The sequence below is a fragment of the Scardinius erythrophthalmus genome, assembly GCF_964197995.2.
Source record: "Scardinius erythrophthalmus genome assembly, chromosome: 2".
In the NCBI taxonomy this organism is placed as follows: Eukaryota; Metazoa; Chordata; class Actinopteri; order Cypriniformes; family Leuciscidae; genus Scardinius; species Scardinius erythrophthalmus.
Window position 1 is genome coordinate 56,658,134 of NC_138222.1, and position 20,224 is coordinate 56,678,357.

Consider the following 20,224-nt stretch of genomic DNA (forward strand, 5'->3'; position numbering starts at 1 on the left):
AGGCCAATGCAAAGGTGTTAGTGGGAGCTTAGTGGATAATATTCTGAGAAGCACCCAAAAGGTTGCTGTTTTAAAGCCAAGACAGTCTAATCTGTGGGCTGGAGAGTTACAGATATCCCAGTTTAACTTTGTGCCCTTGAAGTGTGTAGCGTGTAATGTCTGCGCCAATAAATCTAACTCAGGACATCCATAGAAATTACTTACTTATAGTTGTCTCTGCACTTCCCTGCTGAGAAAATATCTTAACCAGCCTAGGCTGGTTTATTGGTCTTAGCTGGTCTCCCATCCTGGTCAGCCTGGTCTCTTGGCTGGTCTTAGAGCAATGTTTCTCAACCTATTTGACTCCATGGCTCCATGTACATCTTTATTTTTTAGTGTGTTTCATTTTTTCCCCCCAAAAAATGAAAATTCTTTCATCATTTACTCACTCTCAAGTTGTTACAAACCTTCTTCTAGTGAACACAAAAGATGATTTTTGGAAGAATACAGTTGACTGTAGCCATTGATTGCCCTAGTAGCCTTAAAGGGATAGTTCACCCAAAAATGAAAATTCTGTCATCATTTACTCTCCCCCAAGTTGTTCCAAACCTGTATGATTTCCTTTCTTCTGCTGAACACAAAAGAAGATATTTTAAAGAAGGTTGGTAATTAAACAGTTGCTGGTCCCCATTGACATCCATAGTATTTTTTTTTCCTACTATGGAAGTCAATGGGGTCCATCAGTCGTTTGGTTACTGACTTTCTTCAAAATATCTTCTTTTGTGTTCAGCAGAAGAAAGAAAGTCATACAGGTTTGGAACAACTTGAGGGAGAGTAAATGATGACAGAATTTTCGTTTTTGGGTGAACTATCCCTTTAAGGGTGAGTAAATGATGACATAATTTTCATTTTTGGGTTAACTATCCCTTTAATATAACTAAATTTAAATAATTTAAGGACTTCTTGGGTGCCCCCTGTTTGAGAACCACTGTTTTAGAGAGGTTTTAGAAGGATTTTGACAATTTTCAGCTGGTCAGGCTGGGAAACCAGCGCTGGCCACTTCACTAAACCAGCTAAACACTAGCTTGGCTAGACTGTGAGTCCAGCTAGACCAGCTAAAGATCAGTTCTGGTTGTTGTAAGAGGGTTTTTTTTCCCCCAGCAGAGTTTAGACTGGGAAAGAGATAACATTTTAATATCTTTAAAATGTCAAATCTCTTTAAGCATGGCACTTTATCTCTGGTCAACTCAGGGATCTCTATTTTAGTATAAACTGTATACAGTATAAAATATATATATATATACTGTATATATATAAAATATATGTGTAAGGCTTCTATCTAAACCTTATCTCTCAACTTTCTCTGGATCAATAGCTAGCTGTGTTTTATACTGTATACAATATAAAATAATTATTTAAATAGAGAATGCAAAGCTAAAACGTACATGTATTTGATATATTTGATTCTCAAAATGTTTGAGAACCATCTTCAAGCACTTCAAAACCTGGCTTAATAAACCGCCTTCTGTTGTTTTGATTAATGCTTTGTCTAAATACACATTAAGCTATGTAAAACATGCCAAATGAGTGTTTAAACCTGTTCTGCTGAATACAGACAAATGCTCTTTCTGAGAAAGAGTTTATGGAGTTTGCGACTCAGGTTTGGAGATACAAGGCAGATTCCTCAGAACGTCTGCACAGCTGCTTCCTGCTCCTTCCACAATCAAATGCGACACAGACACACACACATAGACAAAAAGAAGTATATTTCTCCTTCTCTGCTTCCACTCATGCACATCATAGTGTTTTTATTGCTGTTATATTACCCATCCTGCATCCTTATCTCCACCTTACTCCAGCATAAGCGCCTCAGAGCCAATCCCTTTATTCCTCCTCTCCATCTGTTTAACGAGTCGAGAGAGAACTTCGAGAGGGAGATTAAATTAACCCGAGAGTTTAGCATGGCTGCTTTAGTGCCTCTGGAGCAGTTCTGGTTGGTGCGACTTCACTCAGGGGTGCAGTATCAGCGGGTGTTTTTATTAAGATGGCCGCCCACCTCTTGCCAGTTCATTTGTCTTTAGTGCTTCAGTGAGATTCACCTCCACCGAAGGGATGTTTTTCCATCATGGAAAGAGTTTATGCAATGTTATGAAGCAATTAGCACATATTTGGTTATCAGAATTTCAACGTCTTACACACGTTTTCTTTCCCTTTATCACTAGCTGAAAGAGGCTATAGAGGCAGAGATTCGTCTGAGCGGTCTCCAGGTGACCCCCTTCACCGTGACCAAGGTAATGCAACTGTACGAGACCAAAAACTCCCGACACTCCACGATGATAGTGGGGAAGACTGGCAGCGGCAAGACGGTCACGTGGAGGATCCTTCAGAACGCCCTCAGCACCATGCACCGCAACGGAGTACCCGAGTTCAACCTCATACGTGTGAGGCTTCTATCTAAACCTTATGTCTCAACTTTCTCTGGATCAATAGCTAGCTGTGTTGCTTTTTTATGTTGTCTAGAGTGCAACAGGTCAACGCAAGGTTCCTCAATAACAAAGCGGCCCCGTTAGCTTTATCGAAATGAGTTGTCTCCATACATGACTAGTTTTAAGGGCAAAGATCATGCCTCTAAAACAAATGTCTTCGCAGCAGCTGTGTTAGAGCCTCAGAGGCTACGCCAACCTTCCATCCCTCATTACCATGAAAATGAACCGCCGTCAGCGGCCGCGCGATGCATTTACCACCAAGACAACTGAGTTTCCCTTAGACACTCTTCGCTGTTTAGAGAACATGTGGCAACAAGGACTTAACACTCATTAAAAGCCCCCCTGACAGACTCGCGGCTCACTCGTGGGTGTTTTGACAATGATGGCGTAGTCAAGACGGCAGCTAGCGCTAATTGTCGCCGCTTATGATCTCTTTCTTTGCACAGTTGGTTTGGCTCACTCCACCAAACCAACCAGCCACTCCACGCTGTGCTTTTAACGTAGTCATCGGCTGAGACTCCTCATGTCTAAAACCGTGTGTTTAGCGTTCATGTTTGTTCTGATCCTTTTTGTTTTCGCCTCTGTTGTTTTTCCCCGTCTTCTTGATTCTTTGTAACCCCTTTCACGTGTCTCATCCTGGTGTGGATAAAAATAGAAGAGTGGGGTTGGGGTGGGGGAAATATGTGTTTCTCAGGTTTTTCTTCTTTAATGATGTTCCTGAAGTGTGTGTGTGTGTGTGTGTGTGTGTGTGTGTGTGTGTGTGTGTGTGTGTGTGTGTGTGTGTGTGTGTGTGTGTGTGTGTGTGTGTGTGTGTGTGTGTGTGTGTGTGTGTGTGTGTGTGTGTGTGTACGAGCGAGAGATGCAGGTGAGGTCTGAAAGATTGTTTTTATGCTTTGTTGATATTTTCAAAGTCTTGTTTTTCTGTATAGACGCCATCCAAATTTGCCCCCTTTTGTACTGCACCCTATAACATGTTTTGAATAGTATACTACTCTTACCGAGTTTAGTTCCAACCATGTTCCAACACACCTGGCTGCAATTTTCAAGTAAAGCTAAAGAACCTGATTAGTTTATTCAGGTGGGTTTAATTAGCGTTGGAACAGCTGGGACGAGAAATGAGCGACCCTGTACTTGCTACATTAAACATTTAACATAATGAGGTCAAGTGACAACATGCAGCATGCTGTTAGTTTTGGAATATTTGGTTGCGTTGAGAATAGCACATTACCCTTTACAAAATTAGATTAAACACATAAAAATAAATAGAAATACTAAAAAACTAAAACAAAATGCTAAGTGAATACATTGTTTAACATTTCATCTTATCACAGTTGAAAACAGTTGTGCTGCCTAATATTTTTGTGGAAACATTTAATAAATTAGGGGTGTCACAATATATCGCAATACAAAAATATAACAATATGTATCGTGGATAGTGACAATATGTATTGTGTATAGTTCACCCAAAATGAAAATTACTGTGTGTGTAAAAAATCAAGTTTACAGAGTTTTAGTGTCAGTACTACATTAAAATACTATATATAAATGTATAATAATGCAATGGGGGAATATTTGTGGGTCCTGATAATGTCAAATGTTTTATGGTACCAGTAAAAAGTGGCCTACATTATTTAAATATATCTTGTCTGTGAAAGTGTAAGCATATTCGTCTACAATAATTCAGTATTTTCAGCTTCAGAATCATGAATATTTTTATTCTGCTGTCTCTATTGTTCTGTACATTGGGTTACAAGTCCAAGCCTATTCATTTACACACACAATGTAATATCAAATTTAGCATTTTAATCAACAGTACATTTTCTGTTAACCTTTTACCATATGTCTTGGAGTATCGCAATAATATCGTATCGTGAGTTCAGTATCGTGATATGTATCGAATCGTGACATGAGGGTATCGTTACACCCCTATTATATATATATATATATATTAAAGATATAAGTATATTTCTTCAAGTATGTATATATATATATATATATATATATATATATATATATATATATAATCTTAATCTTCTAAAAGTCATTGTACACTGTAATCAGCACAGTATTCAGTAAGTGTAAGGTAGTGTTCCATTCTGAACACAGCCTAATTCTCTCCCGCTCTTTTCCTCCAGTGCTTTCGCCCCTGTCCTTGTCACTGTCTAATTCTCTGTGGGATTGGGTACCTGTGTGTCTGTGTGTCTGTGTGGGTTTGCATATGATTCTAAATCTCTGTTGGTTTACATCTCTAGGTACTCTCTGCCTAGTGTGTGTAATTCTCTACAGTTTGGGGGTCCATCTTGTTCCCCGCTCTCTCTGTGACTCAAGCTGCCATTTCTATTGGCATCCTCCCTTTCTCTCTCCCTCCTTCTTTCTGTCTCTCCATCTCTCGATGCCTGTCTCCTCTTTCATATCTGACTCAACACCCCTCCCTCTTTGCATATCTATTTCTGGTGCCTATCTCTATCTCTCCATGCAAACATCACCTCACCCTGTTTCCTCATTACCACCACTCCGTATAATACACACACCCACCCTTGAGTCTCCTGTGTGTCAGTCTCTCACCGCTGTATGATTTCACCTCTGTTTGCTTCCTATCCTGTTGTTGAATAATTCCCTTCTACTTTAAACTCTGACCTTTTACCTTTGCTGATGCCCCTTTAGGAGTGTCCCCTGAACCCCAAGGCAGTGAGCCTAGGAGAGTTGTACGGAGAATACAACCTCTCCAGCAATGAGTGGACGGATGGCGTCCTTTCCTCACTCATGAGGGCGGCCTGTGCAGGTACATTTTCTCTTGTCTTGCCTTTGTTTTCTTTAAAGGTGCAGTATGTAAGAATGACAACTAGTGGACGAAATAGGTACTACAGTCGAATTAAAAATGTCGGAGATCGTCGTTTCTCCCGCAACTGCTCCTCAGACTGGACGGCGTTCACGCGGGTTGCCAGTTTGAGCACACGCAACAGGAACGAGCGCAATGGACAATGAAAATTGGCAACATGCAGTAACACAGACCAAACATTCCAGCCTGGAAACGCACATTTCAAAGTAAAATAACTGGCTGTAGAAGTGTTTTTCAGAGAAACGAGTATCTGGACTTGTTTCCTCAATATATGCAAACATATTATGGTATTTTTATGCTTTAGTAGAGTGAAAAAGTTACATACAGCACCTGTAACAAGCATTTCAGTGCGTGCTGTACCCTGTTTAAGCTGTGTAAATGTCAACTTAACTTGAGTTTAAAGATAGAGAACAAAAAAAATGGGTACACTTTGGATTCAGACATTTGTTTGGATCGCACTCATACAGTGTGTGCATATAAAGACAGCAGTCGGTGGAACAGTTCTGCAGCAGTGCTCTTTAATCGTCGCTCTCGCACTTCTCTCTTCTTCACATCAATACAACGTCAAATACATTTCCCCCTAGAACTGTCAAAACGTGCTAAAGAAAAACAAGCTCAGGTGTCTCATTAAAGGGAGAGGAAGCTTCTTGGTGAATCTGTTTTGCACCCATAGTATCGATTTGGTTTTAGCATGAAAGAGTATCATTTTAATGATGGACGCTTTAATGATATAATGCTGATTGATTTCCAGTATAATTAAAGTTTTAAAACGCACATTTTTGGTGTGGTCCTACTGATGGGGCTGTGGAGGAACATAAGACTCAAAAATAGAAGAAACTCTGCTTCTAATTCTAGTTAGCTAGTTTAATGCTGGTTGACAAAGAATACAGCAATAATTGCTAATAACAATAGATTTAAACAAGATCACTCATTTAGATTTGTCATTTATTGAATGTCCTGTAATGTATTTTTGAGTGGCACATTTCGGAAGTAAGAGTAAGAGGTGTTGTGAATGCCGTTTCATGTTGACTTTAAAGCTTGTGCTCATCAAGAAGTTTGCATGTTGCTGATAGCAGGCGCTCTGCGGCGTCAGCTGAAGCACTGACAGAGGAAATGAATCCTGATGTAACAAGAACAAACAGAAGACAGAAAGAAAGAAGGAAGCAAAGAACGACTGAGAGTGGTTGTAGAAGTTTGCTGATTAGTTTTCTTTCTTTTTCTTTCTTCACCATCCCGTCCAGCCTGGTCTCTGCCCATAAACTCTCTCTGTCTCTGTGCCAGTCTCTAGAGTAATCACAGGAAATCACAACGCTTGTTTTTTTTCTAGCCTTTCTCTTTGATCGCTATACAGCCTGCTAAAGCAGCAGGGATTGGAGGCGTGTTTTTCGTCAGTTTTTGTACTTTCGTTCTGTGTACAATCCAATATGAAGTTATATTTCTTAATGATTGGTCATGCAATGTACACATGCAAGGTTATGTCTATTGTGTCTCAAAAACATCTTTTATTTTATTTTATTATTTTAATGAATTATACGAAATTCATGTTTCTTTATTGCAGTGATCTGAGTGTTTTATGAATTGTAGCTGCTGTCACACTGATCTGATCTCTCGCTCTTTTTGATGTTGATTATTCTGAACTTGACCAACATACAGCTCTTTCCATCTTTCTCTCTCTTTCTGAGTTTTTCACTTGCAGTTTAGTTTGATTTATTGGCATGACAAATAGCTGCATTTGTATTGACAAAGCATTTGCAGCTTATTGTTGTAGAGCAATGACAATAGTGGAAAACAAAGAATGGCTGACAAAGAATCTGCTCAGAATGCCTGCTGGGATTTTCTCAGTTTCTCTCATAAGTCTCTATATGTGTAATATTACAGAGCAGGTCTGCAAGAGTTTAACTCTTAGAAACCCAAGCGCTGAGACAGATAATGATTTTTTTTATTTCCCTTTAAGCAGTTTTTAAGAATCTCACACCTCATTGAAGCACTTGAAAATACTTGAAAAGGCAAATTTAGAGGCCTGCCGCTTAAGATCGAAGTCTTCTCTGGAAAATAGATTGTTTAAACTTCAATATGTTCTTCTCAGAGTTTTATTAGGCTATGTTAGAAATCATTTTACAGAATTGAAATGAGCATTCACAGCGTGAATGAAATTTAAAAAAAGTGTTACATACAGTGGGTTTCTGATGGTTAATGTGTGTGTGTGTGTGTGTACTGCTCTGCTCCTTTGAATCGGTCTGACAGAGCCAAAACTGTGCCTTTCCCCGGGTGCTTGTGTTTCTCTCTGGACTCTTCCTCCCTCTGTTTCTCTTTTAATGTTTCAATGGGCTTCATTGGCATGACAAGTCATGGTGCATTTGCCAAAGAGAATGAGTCAGTGAGTATTAAAAAGAGAAAAATGCTAAATAAAAGGAGAAAAATATTAATTAAGCACTAAGGTGCATTAGACCATGCTGCATTGTGAATATAATACAGCACAGCCTTGAGTTCATTATTGCTCATGTAAAGCAATTAGAAAACAGAGTTTTTACAGAATTTATTTTTATTAAAACATTATTCTGTCATCATTTATTCATCCTCATTTTGCACCTAACCTGAATGGCTTTCGTTCTTCTGTGTTATCAAAATATACCTTTCTTCTCATACAGTGGAAGCCAATGGTAACTAAAACAGTTTCAATACTAGCATTCAGGAATGACTTGAGGGTGAGGAAAGGATGACAGAATTAAAAAAAATATATTGTTAAGTGTCCCTTTAAGGAAAGATAAAAAAAAAATTGGTTTTTAAAGTGAAAAATGTTTTGTGGTAAGTTTGCCGTTTTCATTCATCTTTGTATTGAGTCATAGTACAACTCAATTTTGTTTGGTCTGCTTCATAAGAACAACAATTTATTTAGCTCTTTGTTTATTTTGCCATGTTTTCCACCTACTACTTCCAGTTGCCGGGTTGTTTGCTGAGTATAGACCTAGTCAAGATGATTCCCATTTTCTTGGCCAGATAACATTACATTTTACTTTTCCTAATGCGTTTAACTTTCATCTGCACTTCAGTGTTGTTTAGTCTAATTAATGATTTTGTAGTTGAACCTCAGTCTGTAGTGAGGGGCTTGTTTTGTTTTCTCTGCTCAACTCTTGAATTCACAGGATTTTATAATGGTATGTTCAGAAACCAGAAAAGTTGTAAATGGTTCCAGAATTTAATTGCCTGTTTTGTGTCCTCATAGTTAATGGTTATTGGCCTAATTATACCCTGCATGCATTATTTCTGGAGTTCCATGTACATGTCCATGTTTTTTTTTTTTTTTTTACAGAATACAACAGGCAAGGTCTCAGTTGGGTGTTTTTCCCATTTGGCGAGTTCTTGGTTTGTTAGTGGACCACACACCTCGCTGCCATAAAAAGCAATGGCCTCAATTACTGCTTCCAATATTTTCAGCCTAATTTTAATTGAAATCTCTACAGGACATTGTATTTTTATGACGCAGTGGGCCCTGTGAGGCCTTCCTCTCAATTTATTCAGGGTTGATGTTGCCTGTGGACCTGAGTTTCAGGCCTAATTGTACTTTGATGAATGTGTGATATAATTGGATATGAATATGTTTGTCATGCATGTACTTATGAAACCTGGAGGTCAATATTCTAGTTTTTAATTTTAGATTTACTGCCAGGGTAAATGGTCCAGGTCTGTCAGTACTGTTCTAGTAGGTCCAACTTTTGCTGTAATTCAGAACTAGAACCAGATCATGTGTGTAGATAAAGCATTTCTGAGTCATACTGAGTGAGATCAGAAACTACAGATGTGGTTTGAACTGGTTGGAAAATGCTGGGCTTATCCAATAACTCTGTGCTACTAGGAGAGTGGGAGAGATTTTTTTATAGCTATATTTTTATTACTATAATTTCATTTAGCTCATGCTTTCTGTGTACAATAATTGAATGTGATTTCAACACTTAAAATCATATTTATAAGATTCATTATCATTATACATTCAGCTGCACAGGACATTATTGGGAAATAAACCTGTGTCTGTCCAGGTGGTCGGATCTTGTATTACCCCACAGGAGTCTATTTTCTATTAATGACCTTCTTACTGTTCGTTAAAATTCTTATTAAATGGCTACTTACTTATAAATGAATAAATGGACATATAATATAGGTTTGAGTTCAATCATTGATTCTGAAAGAGGCCAGAGAGTGATTTAAGAGATGTTGGAAATCGGTTGGCACGATGGTCAATGCAGTTTAGGAGCCATTACACAAAAATATTTGACTGCTGCGATCGATCATATTCCAGAGAGTCGTGTTATGATGTCAAATGGTTTTTGATGTCAGCTAGCAGATAGAATGAAAGGCTTTTATAAAGTTTCAGGCAAAAATCTTGCAATTTTTTTGTGTGATATTTATTTCAATAAATGTAAGTACAGAGGTATAATCAGATGTGCTGTAATCTTGTTATTAAAAAGTCCATTTTACTTCTACCCGAGAGATTGTGTGCTTTGGGTAAATCTAAGAGTCTGGTATTGATTACTGCAAAACAGCTTCCCATACAAATGCTTTAGTCATTATTACGGTTAAACTTATTCCCCCTTCAAGAGCCATATTGAATAGCTTTTGGAGAGCAGACAGGAATTAGTATATTTAGCTCTAGTGCATTTGCTTTTTAATGTGGTCGTTTTGTCTTGGAGCTCTTGTGCAGTAATGCAGAGATCTAATGGATTCTGATCTGAATTGCTGATTCGAACACCTCAGGCTGTTTGTTTATTTAATTTTGCTTAGAACTTTCTTTTTCTCCCGCTTCCCCTGCAATTAAATTTTCCTTTCGTTTGTGCCTGGCTTTTAACCTAATTTGTAGAGCCGTTTTGTCTATAGCCCTCATGCTGTATATCCTAAACTCTTTCCATCTCACAGACAGGAGTGTCCTATCAGTTCTTAAACGCTGTGGCCATTTTGACCAAAAACACGACTCTCAGTGGAGCACTACCATTCTCCTGCCAATTGTCAACCAATGATTATCTCACTTTTCGCAGCCCATGGTGTTTTCTCTGTTTCAATGGCTCCTTCAGTTTCTTTCGTCTAATCCAGGGGTCGGTGTCAGGGGTCTTGAACTGGTCTTAAAGGGATAGTTCACCCAAAAATGACACAAAAAATAACTTGAGGGTGTGTAAATGATGATAGAATTGTCATTTTTGGGTGGACTATCCTTTTAAAGCTGTAGGTTACCCAAAATTCTAGGTTCTGTTATCAATTACTGTCACCAAACCACTCGATTCATATGAATTTCTTTAAAAACTTTTTGTTGACTTCCAGTGGAGGAACAGAAATCTCTCAGGTTTCATAAAAAATATCTCAATTAGTTTTTTGAAGATTAACACTAGTCTTGTGGGTTTGAAACAACATGAAGGTGAGTAAATGATGGCAGAAATTTCAATTTTGGTTGGACTTGGCAATACACAACATTTTGAACTCCAGCTTTCTAATCACGGTTTGCAGCGGCTCAATACGGCTCGTGTCTGTTGTGTGCATCCCCTCCTCCCTGTTCAGAGAGGAAGATGGCCCAGAGGAAATGTGACACTTCCTGTAGCTGTGTGTGACAGTTCTGGTGTTATACACTCACCCAGGCAGCCAGCAGGCCTGCTGCTTCCAGACAGGGTGCGTTTGCATGTGTGTGTAAGACAGATGAGCCGTGCTCTGCGCTTGTGTTTTATTGTTTTGAGTTCAGTAAATGAGACACACATGGACAGATAACGGGACAGGAAAAGATAAATGATCAATTAGAGGCTTCACCACAATTGCCTGCAAGTCTCTCTGGTGTCTGCGAAACCAAAGTAGGGAAATGAGGCTGACAGAGAAAAGAGGAGTACTGGAAAATGAAAAATAGAGAGACAAAGAGATCCAGGGTGTATTAGGAAATTCACATTCATTCTGCTTGTGTGAAGCACTAACACTTCCTCTCTGTGTGGCCGAGCTCAGATGAGAAGCCTGATGAGAAGTGGATTGTGTTTGACGGGCCAGTGGACACGCTGTGGATCGAGAGCATGAACTCTGTAATGGACGACAACAAAATCCTCACACTCATCAACGGAGAGAGAATCTCCATGCCTGAACAGGTACCGGTGGACGGCAGACGATAGCCGTAACACACTAAAACCTCGAATGCCGCCCACCCAGGGTTATTTCACTTCTGATTCCAGACCTGATACTGTGTGTTTCACCCCACTTAACCCCACCACCATCATTTATTTCCTTCACTTGTGCTCTTTTTCAGTTATTGGGCAAATCTAATGAAGAAATGCCAAAGCACATTTTATTCCAAAATCAAAAAGAAAACATAATGTGTACACTACCATTCAAAAGTTTGGATTTTAAAAAAGAAGAAGAAATTAACTTTTATTCAGCAAGGACACATTAAATTCATTTTAAAAAGTTACAGTAAAGACGTTTATAATGTTACAAAAGATTTCTATTTTGTTTTCATCAAAGAATCCCAACAAAAATGTTTCAGTTTCCACAAAAATATTAGGCAGCACAACCTTTTTCAACATTGATAATAATAAGTAATGATGCTGAAAATTCAGCTTTGTCATCACAATATTACTGCTTTTACTATATTTTTATATAGTGTTATATTTTTATCAAATAAATGCAGCCTTGCTGAGCATAAGAGATTTCTTTCAAAAACATTTAATAAATCTTACCGACCTCAAACATTTGAACAGTAGTGAATTTTGCATCAAGAAAAGGAATTATATTTATGTCAAGCATATTTTCTTCCCAAATTCTCATTACTGTAATGCCAAAAAATCTAAAGTCTTTCTTTTACTATAATGCACCAAAAAAAAGGTAATAATAATAAATCCCTGTAATGCATATATGAATATTTTTCTGTCTGTTCATTTTTCTATTAAAATCAGCAACAAATGTTATGGGTTTTTCCCCGCAATTTAAGTTAAAAAAAAGTCTCAATATAGAAATACTTAATGGCCCTTCAGTTAAGTGACAGTTCTGAGCTTATTTGGTTGGGTTTTAAGCTTTAATGAGAGTGTGTGTTGTAGGTCTCATTACTGTTTGAAGTGGAGGATCTAGCCATGGCGTCCCCTGCCACCGTGTCTCGCTGCGGGATGGTTTACAATGACTATTCTGATTTGAGCTGGAAGCCTTATGTTCAGTCCTGGATGGAAAAACGGAAGAAGGTTTGGGACACAGTGCTTAGCTCAAGTATCCATGATATTAAATGTTTGGGAAAGTGCTTCATCTCTCTCTCTCTTTCACTCTCAGGTTGAAACGGATCATCTCAGGCAGCTGTTTGATCGCTACATAGACAAGACCCTCACTTTTAAGAAGACCCACTGTAAGGAGCTCGTGACCATCACTGAACTGAACGGAGTGGCGTCGCTGTGTAGACTCTACAACACACTGGCCACTCCAGTGAACGGGGTCAGAACACTTTCACCTCATTGATGTGTACAGCCAATATTGCAACTGTACATGGACCACATGACTTTCTTTCATTGTGAAACATAAAATGTTTTTTATATAATGAAACTAGGCTGTCAAGCTGAAAAGCACCATGAAAGTGGTCTATACAATCATACACATGCTATATTCCATAGGGTGTTTGTGTCCTTTTTGAAGCTTGAAAACTCCAACTGTAATTGCATGGAGCCAGTATATTATTCAAAGGGGTCGTATGAGTTTTTTTAACGTTTTAGTTTTCCTTTAGAGTGTAATGTTTGTGCATGTATATGTTCTGCAAAGCTACAAAGCTCATAGTCTCCCACAAAGAGAGCTATTCTATCTACAGTAACAGAGAGCACTGATCCAGACCTACCTAAAATACCTCAGTCGAAGTCCAGAAATTACTTCCTCAAACGTCTATATCACAGTGTGAAATATCAGCATATTCCCAGCCCAAAGGCATACGCAAAGAGAGAAGACGCCGCTCCAGTGAACTGTAGTGTTGTCATGTCGCGGAGACGCTGTTTGGATATGAAAGCAAAACCATTTTGTTTGGCCTTCTGAAAACAGATGAAATAAGCAATCAGATGTTAAGATTTATTTATAAAGCTGCTCCTGAGCAGTATCAGTATCAGTATCGGGCTCGAAACGACCACATTATTTACGGTGTGTTTACAATTGCTTAAAGGGATAGTTCATCCAAAAATGACAATTTTGTCCGTAATTACTCACCCTCATGTTGTTCCAACCCCATAAGACTTTCGTTCATCTTCGGAACACAAATGAAGATATTTTTGATGAAATCTGAGAGCTGTCTCACTCCTTCATAGGCTTCTAGGCAATTTCATTCTGCCGGTCCAGAAAAGTTAGTAAAAACTACAGTGGCTCAACCTTAAGTTACTTAAGAATACTTTTTGTGCACAAAAATAACGACTTTATTCAACTCTTCATTTTCTTCTGTGTGGGCCACTGAGTGAGTTCACGAGAGCGCCTTGACGTATGCGCGAGAACTGAGAAGATGACGCAGATGGGTCTCGATGTACCTGTAGTGTTTAAAATGTTTCTAAAGTGTGCATTTCCTGGATGTCCGAATCGTGAGAAACCAACAAGAAAACGTAAAAGTGCCTTGCCAATGTCGCAAAATGAATGGCTTACCTTTCACACTTTCACATCAAATGATCGTGAGTGTCATCTTCTCAGTTCTCACACATGCGTCGTGGCGCTCTCGTGAACTCACCTCAGAGGCCAACACAGAAGACAATGAATAGTTGAATAAGTCATTATTTTAGTTTTTTTGCGCACAAAAAGTATTCTCGACGCTTGATAAACTTAAGGTTGAGCCACACTGTAGTCACCATTTTAACAATGTTTTTACTAGGGCTGTGTATCACCAACAATGTCACGATACGATACGCATCACGATACTAAAGCCACGATACGATACGTATCACGATATGGATCAATTTGGAATTTCAGAGTTTAGTAACAGTAATATGTTTATTTTATAACCAGTGTTATAACAGTTGTGATCACTGAAAAACCATTTAGTTTTTGTCATAAAAAACGAAGAGTTAAATGAAATAAAAAACTTGTCACAAAAAAGCTTAAAATGGCTTTTCCTTCAGTAGCGCAAATAAATACAATAGAATAAAGATAGCCTACCAATAAAGAGAAAACTTTTTGAATAGGTCTAGCACTAGTATTCAGAAATACTAGAAACTGAATAAAGTAATCAAATGCAAAATAAAACAGTAGTATTTTAGTCCTGATTAAATTAAATACATATGCTATTAATCCAAATTCTTCAAATTAAAACTATCTTTTGTTGTTTTGACAACAATATTAAATGACAGACACATATGGCTTCTGTCCCTTTAAGAGCTAGTGCACGGATCCTGATTTCATTATACTGTCCCATCATGCGTTAATGCTGAAGACATAACCGACTGTGTTTAGAGGATACTCAACAAGACCGAAATGTTTGACATAATTTTGCGTGTTTTTGTTTGTTAAAGTGATATAATCCGCGAAAAATAACTTTTGTTACTCGCAATCTGTTTGTGAGCGCGTCGAGTATAAACGCCTCGTCCGTTTGGGGAGGTGCGCGTGCAGGCAGCGGAGACTTGCGCTGCGGAGCCAGGCGAAAGTACAAACAAGGCTTCACGCTCTTTGTGACGTTTTAAATTGACTGATCTGATTGTATAGTCTGTGTGGATTAATTTACTCATACAATCTACATGCTAAAGTGCAGGAATGATTAAAATTATGCGCAATACCCGCGCCGAAATTCGAGCCCTGATTTGGCTACATAAGCACAACAGTATCGATACGGAAGCTGCTGTATCGATACGCGCATCGTCAGGAGTTCATGACGATGTATTGTTGTATCGATATTCTGAGCACAGCCCTAGTTTTTACTAACTTTTCTGGATCGGCAGAATGAAATTGCCTAGAAGCCTATGAAGGAGTGAGACAGCTCTCAGATTTCATCAAAAATATCTTAATTTGTGTTCCGAAGATGAACGAAAGTCTTACGGGATTGGAACAACATGAGGGTGAGTAATTACTGACAGAATTTCCATTTTTGGGTGAACTAACCCTTTAAAGCCTTGGAAGCTGAAGCTCGTGATTATGGTAAGGGGCGTTACATTTCAGACACGCGCTTGAGGCGTTTGGCCAATCACAACACACTGGGTCTGCTGGCCAATCGGAGCACTCTAAGCTTTTCAAAAGGAGGGCTTTGTAGAAATCAGCGTGTTTCAGACAGACTGGGAATAGAGGTACTGATATAATCTATAGTATGTGAAAAAGAATGTGTTTTTTGCACATTAAAGCATGTTAACCTATTCTATTCAAAATAATGACATTTTTAAATAGCATCATATGAAAGAAAGTAAGTCATAGAGGTTTGGAACAACATGAGGGTGATTCAATTTTTAAAGTCATGCTTCTTATAGCGTACAAACGTTTTCACAAAATAATCATGATTACCTTTAAACAATTTGTTCAGTTGAGCTGATCAAGGCTGTCGTTCTCTCTGGCTGCTCAGGTGAACCCAGCGGACTCTGAAAACTTTGGTCGTATGGTGGAGCTCTGGTTCATCTTCAGTCTCATATGGTCTGTGTGCGCGGCAGTAGATGAGGATGGACGCAAGAAGATTGACAACTTCCTACGGGAAATAGAGGGAACTTTTCCTAACAAGGTATACAGTGGGCCTTGTCCCAAATGGCACCCTAAACACTCACTCTCATCCTACGAGACCACACATCCGTGTGTAACGCCGCTTTGGCTCTAGGGTAGGGAAGGGATTGGATCACATTAGTGTACTGTACATACGGTATGAAATAGATAAATGTAAATTTATGCATGCACATGCTAATGGTACATGAAAGTGCTGATGTTGTGTGTCTACAACAAACTTTTAGCCTTTCTGCCTACAGAAACAAATATATTACTGGAAAAATAATTGTTGTATTAAACCTCAGGACACCATCTACGAGTACTACGTGGACACCAAGAACAAAACGTGGGCGTCATTTGAGGACAAGCTGCCCAAAGGCTGGCGCTACACCTCCAAGTGAGATGTGTGTGTGTGTGTGTGTGTGGGGTCTCTGCCAGCCGCCTGCGGGCTCAGTCAAAGGCCTCTCGCCTGGCTCCCTCCCAGACTTCTGAATTCCCTGTCTATTCATATTTCTCATCTTTTCATCCTTCTTCGTCTCTCTCTCTTCTCTCCCCTGCTCTCATTTGTCATGTCAGTCCAACTCTTTCCCCTTCATTGTCCTTTGTCCTCTTGGCTCTCTTTGCTCCCTATTTGTCGGCTGTCCATTTTTCCATCCTGGGGTTCTTTTTTTTCTTACCTGACTCTTTTTTTTTATTTTTTTATCCCTCTATTCATTTGAAATGTCTCGCTACATCTTTCAATTTTCAGTCTTTCAATCAGGACTTTTCACCTCCTCTTCCTTCTTGTTATTCTCGTTCATTCTGCTCTCTCAACTCTATTTTCTCCTACCCCTTTTTGCTGTTTCTCTCTCGCTCTGTATTCTATTCTCTTCGTTTTTTGTCCTTTTTAAAAGCATGTCTCATACTTAGCTGCCCCACTTTTCTACTTTCCTGCTGGCGTCTTTTTAATTATGATCTGTCTCTCTGCAGCGCTCCATTCTATAAGATCATGGTCCCCACAGTGGACACGGTACGCTATCATTACCTGGTCAAGGCTCTGGTGTCCGCTCAGCACCCTGTGCTCCTGACAGGTCCAGTGGGGACGGGGAAGACTTCAGTGGCCCAGAGTGTCCTGCAGAGCCTGGACTCAGTCACATGGGCAATGCTCACTGTCAACATGTCCTCACAGGTGATGAGAACCACTTTTAGTATTAGTAATATGGTAAACTTTGATCTCAACAGAAGCATTAACATATTTTCTTTTGTCTCTTTGTAAACCACAACCTTCTAAACATCTTCTTAAAGTGCCCCTATTATGGATTTTTGAAAATGACCTGTGTTAGTTTTTGTGATTCATGTAGTGTGTAACATAGCTCTAAGTGAATGAAAACACCCTGCAAAGTTTTAAATCTGAAAGTGCACCGTATATAAAGTTGTCGTCTTTCAAAAGTAAGAGTCGACTCTGAGTCAATGAAATGAGTCATAAGCCGTTTCGTTGTGACGTCAAGACGAAACATTAGCATATTGCCCGCCCACTGCCCGCACAGAAACCAGGATACTGGACAGCATCATGTCGAGAAGACGCTGTGCTCTACAATGTGAAGGTAAAGCCAGTTTATTTTCACTGCCCAAGGACGAGCATGTGAAGAATCAGTGCTTAAAGTTCATCTTTACCACGATACCACAGCAGTATAATCCTAAACTTTTGCTGTGTTCCCTTTATTTTAATGACGACTGCTTCTCAAATCAGAGTTCAATGCAGGATTCGCACACCGCTTGCTCTTGAAAGATGGTGTTCAAAATACTTAGTTTTGAGTTTTATATTAGTGTAGGTTTCCTGCTAACTTGGGGTGGCAGTGGCTCAGTGGTTCATGTAGGTTGTCTACAAACTAGAAGGTTGGTGGTTCAATCCCCGGTTCCACCTGACCAAGTGTCGAGGTGTCCATGAGCAAGACACCTTACCCCAGCTGCTCCCAACGAGCTGGATGGCGCCTTGCATGGCTGACACCGCCGTCGGTGTATGAATGGGTGAATGTCAGGCAATATGTAAAGCGCTTTGGTGGCCATAGGTCTGTGAAAGCGCAATATAAATGCAGTCCATTTCACTGGTTAACTCACATTATTACTGTCTTACTGATATGCTTCTGCTAATCAGTTGTGGGCCACTATTACCTAAAACTGTGTCTAATAATGCAGCTTCATCTAATGTGTGCACTGTTACTCTGTAAATACTCTGTAAATAAATAAGTACAAGTAAAACAATAGTTTTTTTGTTGATGGACATGCACTTTTTAATGCTGATGGTGAGGAATTACAGTTGCAACATCTCATAATGTACTTCAAACTGAGTGACTTCTGAAACGTCCTGCTCGAGTCGTCCTTGTGATGGAAGTTTCGGGTTGAATGACTGACTAGTTCTTCCAATGTTTCATTATTGGACTTGCGCTCGGATTGATATGGTAAAATCGTGTATGGTAAAATACTGTTTACTGTTTAGTTTGTGGTGTAGGAAGCCTCAGTACAAGCAGAGCTGACGTTGTTATGGCAATGGGTGTTTTTGTTTTCGACGTGCGCGCTGTACGCGGTAGACGAATCACAACAGACTGAGCTGTCCAATCAGAGCAGAGTAGCTTGCGGAAAGGAGGGATTTAGAGAGATTGATTCATCTGACGAGTCATTTGAGAATCATTGAAAATGTGGTGATGTGCAAATGTATATTATGAGAAAATGATACTTATGAGAAAATGATACCCCCTACTTTTTGCCTGAGCCGATATTGTCCCCCTACTTTTTGCCTGAGACGATATTGTCCCCTCAGTTTTTGCCTGGGCCGATATTGTCCCCCTACTTTTTGCCTGGGCCGATATTGTCCCCCTACTTTTTGCCTGGGCCAATATTGTCCCCCTACTTTTTGCCTGAGACGATATTGTCCCCCCACTTTTTGCCAGAGCTGATATTGCCCCCCTACTTTTTGCCTGAGACGATATTGTCCCCCCACTTTTTGCCTGGGCCAATATTGTCCCCCTACTTTTTGCCTGAGACGATATTGTCCCCCCACTTTTTGCCAGAGCTGATATTGCCCCCCTACTTTTTGCCTGAGACGATATTGTCCCCCCACTTTTTGCCAGAGCTGATATTGCCCCCCTACTTTTTGCCTGAGACGATATTGTCCCCCCACTTTTTGCCTGGGCCGATATTGTCCCCCCCCGCCGATATTGTCCCCCCACTTTTTGCCTGAGACGATATTGTCCCCCCAGTTTTTGCCTGGGCCGATATTGTCCCCCCCGCCGATATTGTCCCCCCACTTTTTGCCTGAGCCGATATTGTCCCCCCACTTTTTGTCTGGGTTGATATTGTCCCTATCACTTTTTGAAACATCTTGTGGCATGGATGTATCTATTACAAAGGAAGCAGTTGACTAGCAGAATATTCATTCGTTTGTGTTAAATAAGAGGCGATTTGGTGCTGGAATGTGATGTTTTTGAAATTAGTGAGTTTTTGTTGCTGATGCTGTTATCAGTGGCGGAAGGCAATGTTCTCTTGTTCTTCACACAGACGAGCACTTCAGTTGACTGCTTTAACGCTGTTCTGGAGAATCGCTTTTTGTTCCGGGTAAAATCACAAAACAAAAAGCAAACAAACGTGTCTCCACTCGTTTACAATCTACAATATATATAATATACAATCACTATATATATATATATATATATATTATATATATTGTCCTCCTCACACACACACACCTGTCCCACCCACTTTTTACAACAAGGTTACAGCAGTGTTACAAGCATACATTTTCTCACAATTTTTGTTAGGTTTATTATTTATTTAAAGAATACATGCAAGCATTACAGCATTGGGAAGTCAAATACAAGCGAAAAACTCTTGCACATATTGAGCTATCATTACCATGTTTCTCCAGGGGAACTATTCCTGTAATAAGAGAACTGTAATTCGCACTGAATAAAATAATGAGCTAAATGAGTAGTTGGTAATTTTAGTTTTGGTAAGAATATTTCCTAGCATATAAGGCTGACACATTAAAATAGTTTTGAGTTCTGCTGCTTAGAACAAATATTTCAGTGCTGGTGATCAGAATGTTCAGAAGACGTCTCTTATGCCCATCAAGGCTGCATTTATTTGATGAAAAATACAGTAAAACAGTGATGTTGTGAAACATTATTACAATTTAAAATGATTAGTTTCTATTAAAATATATATTAAAATATTATTTATTTCTGTGATGGCAAAGATGAATTTTCAGCATCATTACTAAATGTATTTACTGTTCCTTTTGATAAATGAA

General features: G+C 39.3%; 1 protein-coding gene across 1 annotated transcript in view; it reads left to right on the forward strand.

Annotated features, from left to right (window-relative positions):
• dnah2 (dynein, axonemal, heavy chain 2) overlaps positions 1 to 20,224 on the forward strand; it is a gene marked incomplete at its 5' end in the record, with an annotated part of 165,133 nt that overhangs the window by 104,326 nt on the left and 40,583 nt on the right. Inside the window, 8 exons of the mRNA XM_081349604.1 lie at positions 2,202 to 2,420; positions 5,130 to 5,247; positions 11,275 to 11,411; positions 12,357 to 12,494; positions 12,580 to 12,738; positions 15,809 to 15,961; positions 16,245 to 16,336; positions 16,909 to 17,107. Of these exons, the coding sequence (XP_081205730.1) occupies positions 2,202 to 2,420; positions 5,130 to 5,247; positions 11,275 to 11,411; positions 12,357 to 12,494; positions 12,580 to 12,738; positions 15,809 to 15,961; positions 16,245 to 16,336; positions 16,909 to 17,107 (1,215 nt within the window). The remainder of the gene's footprint in view (positions 1 to 2,201; positions 2,421 to 5,129; positions 5,248 to 11,274; positions 11,412 to 12,356; positions 12,495 to 12,579; positions 12,739 to 15,808; positions 15,962 to 16,244; positions 16,337 to 16,908; positions 17,108 to 20,224) is intronic.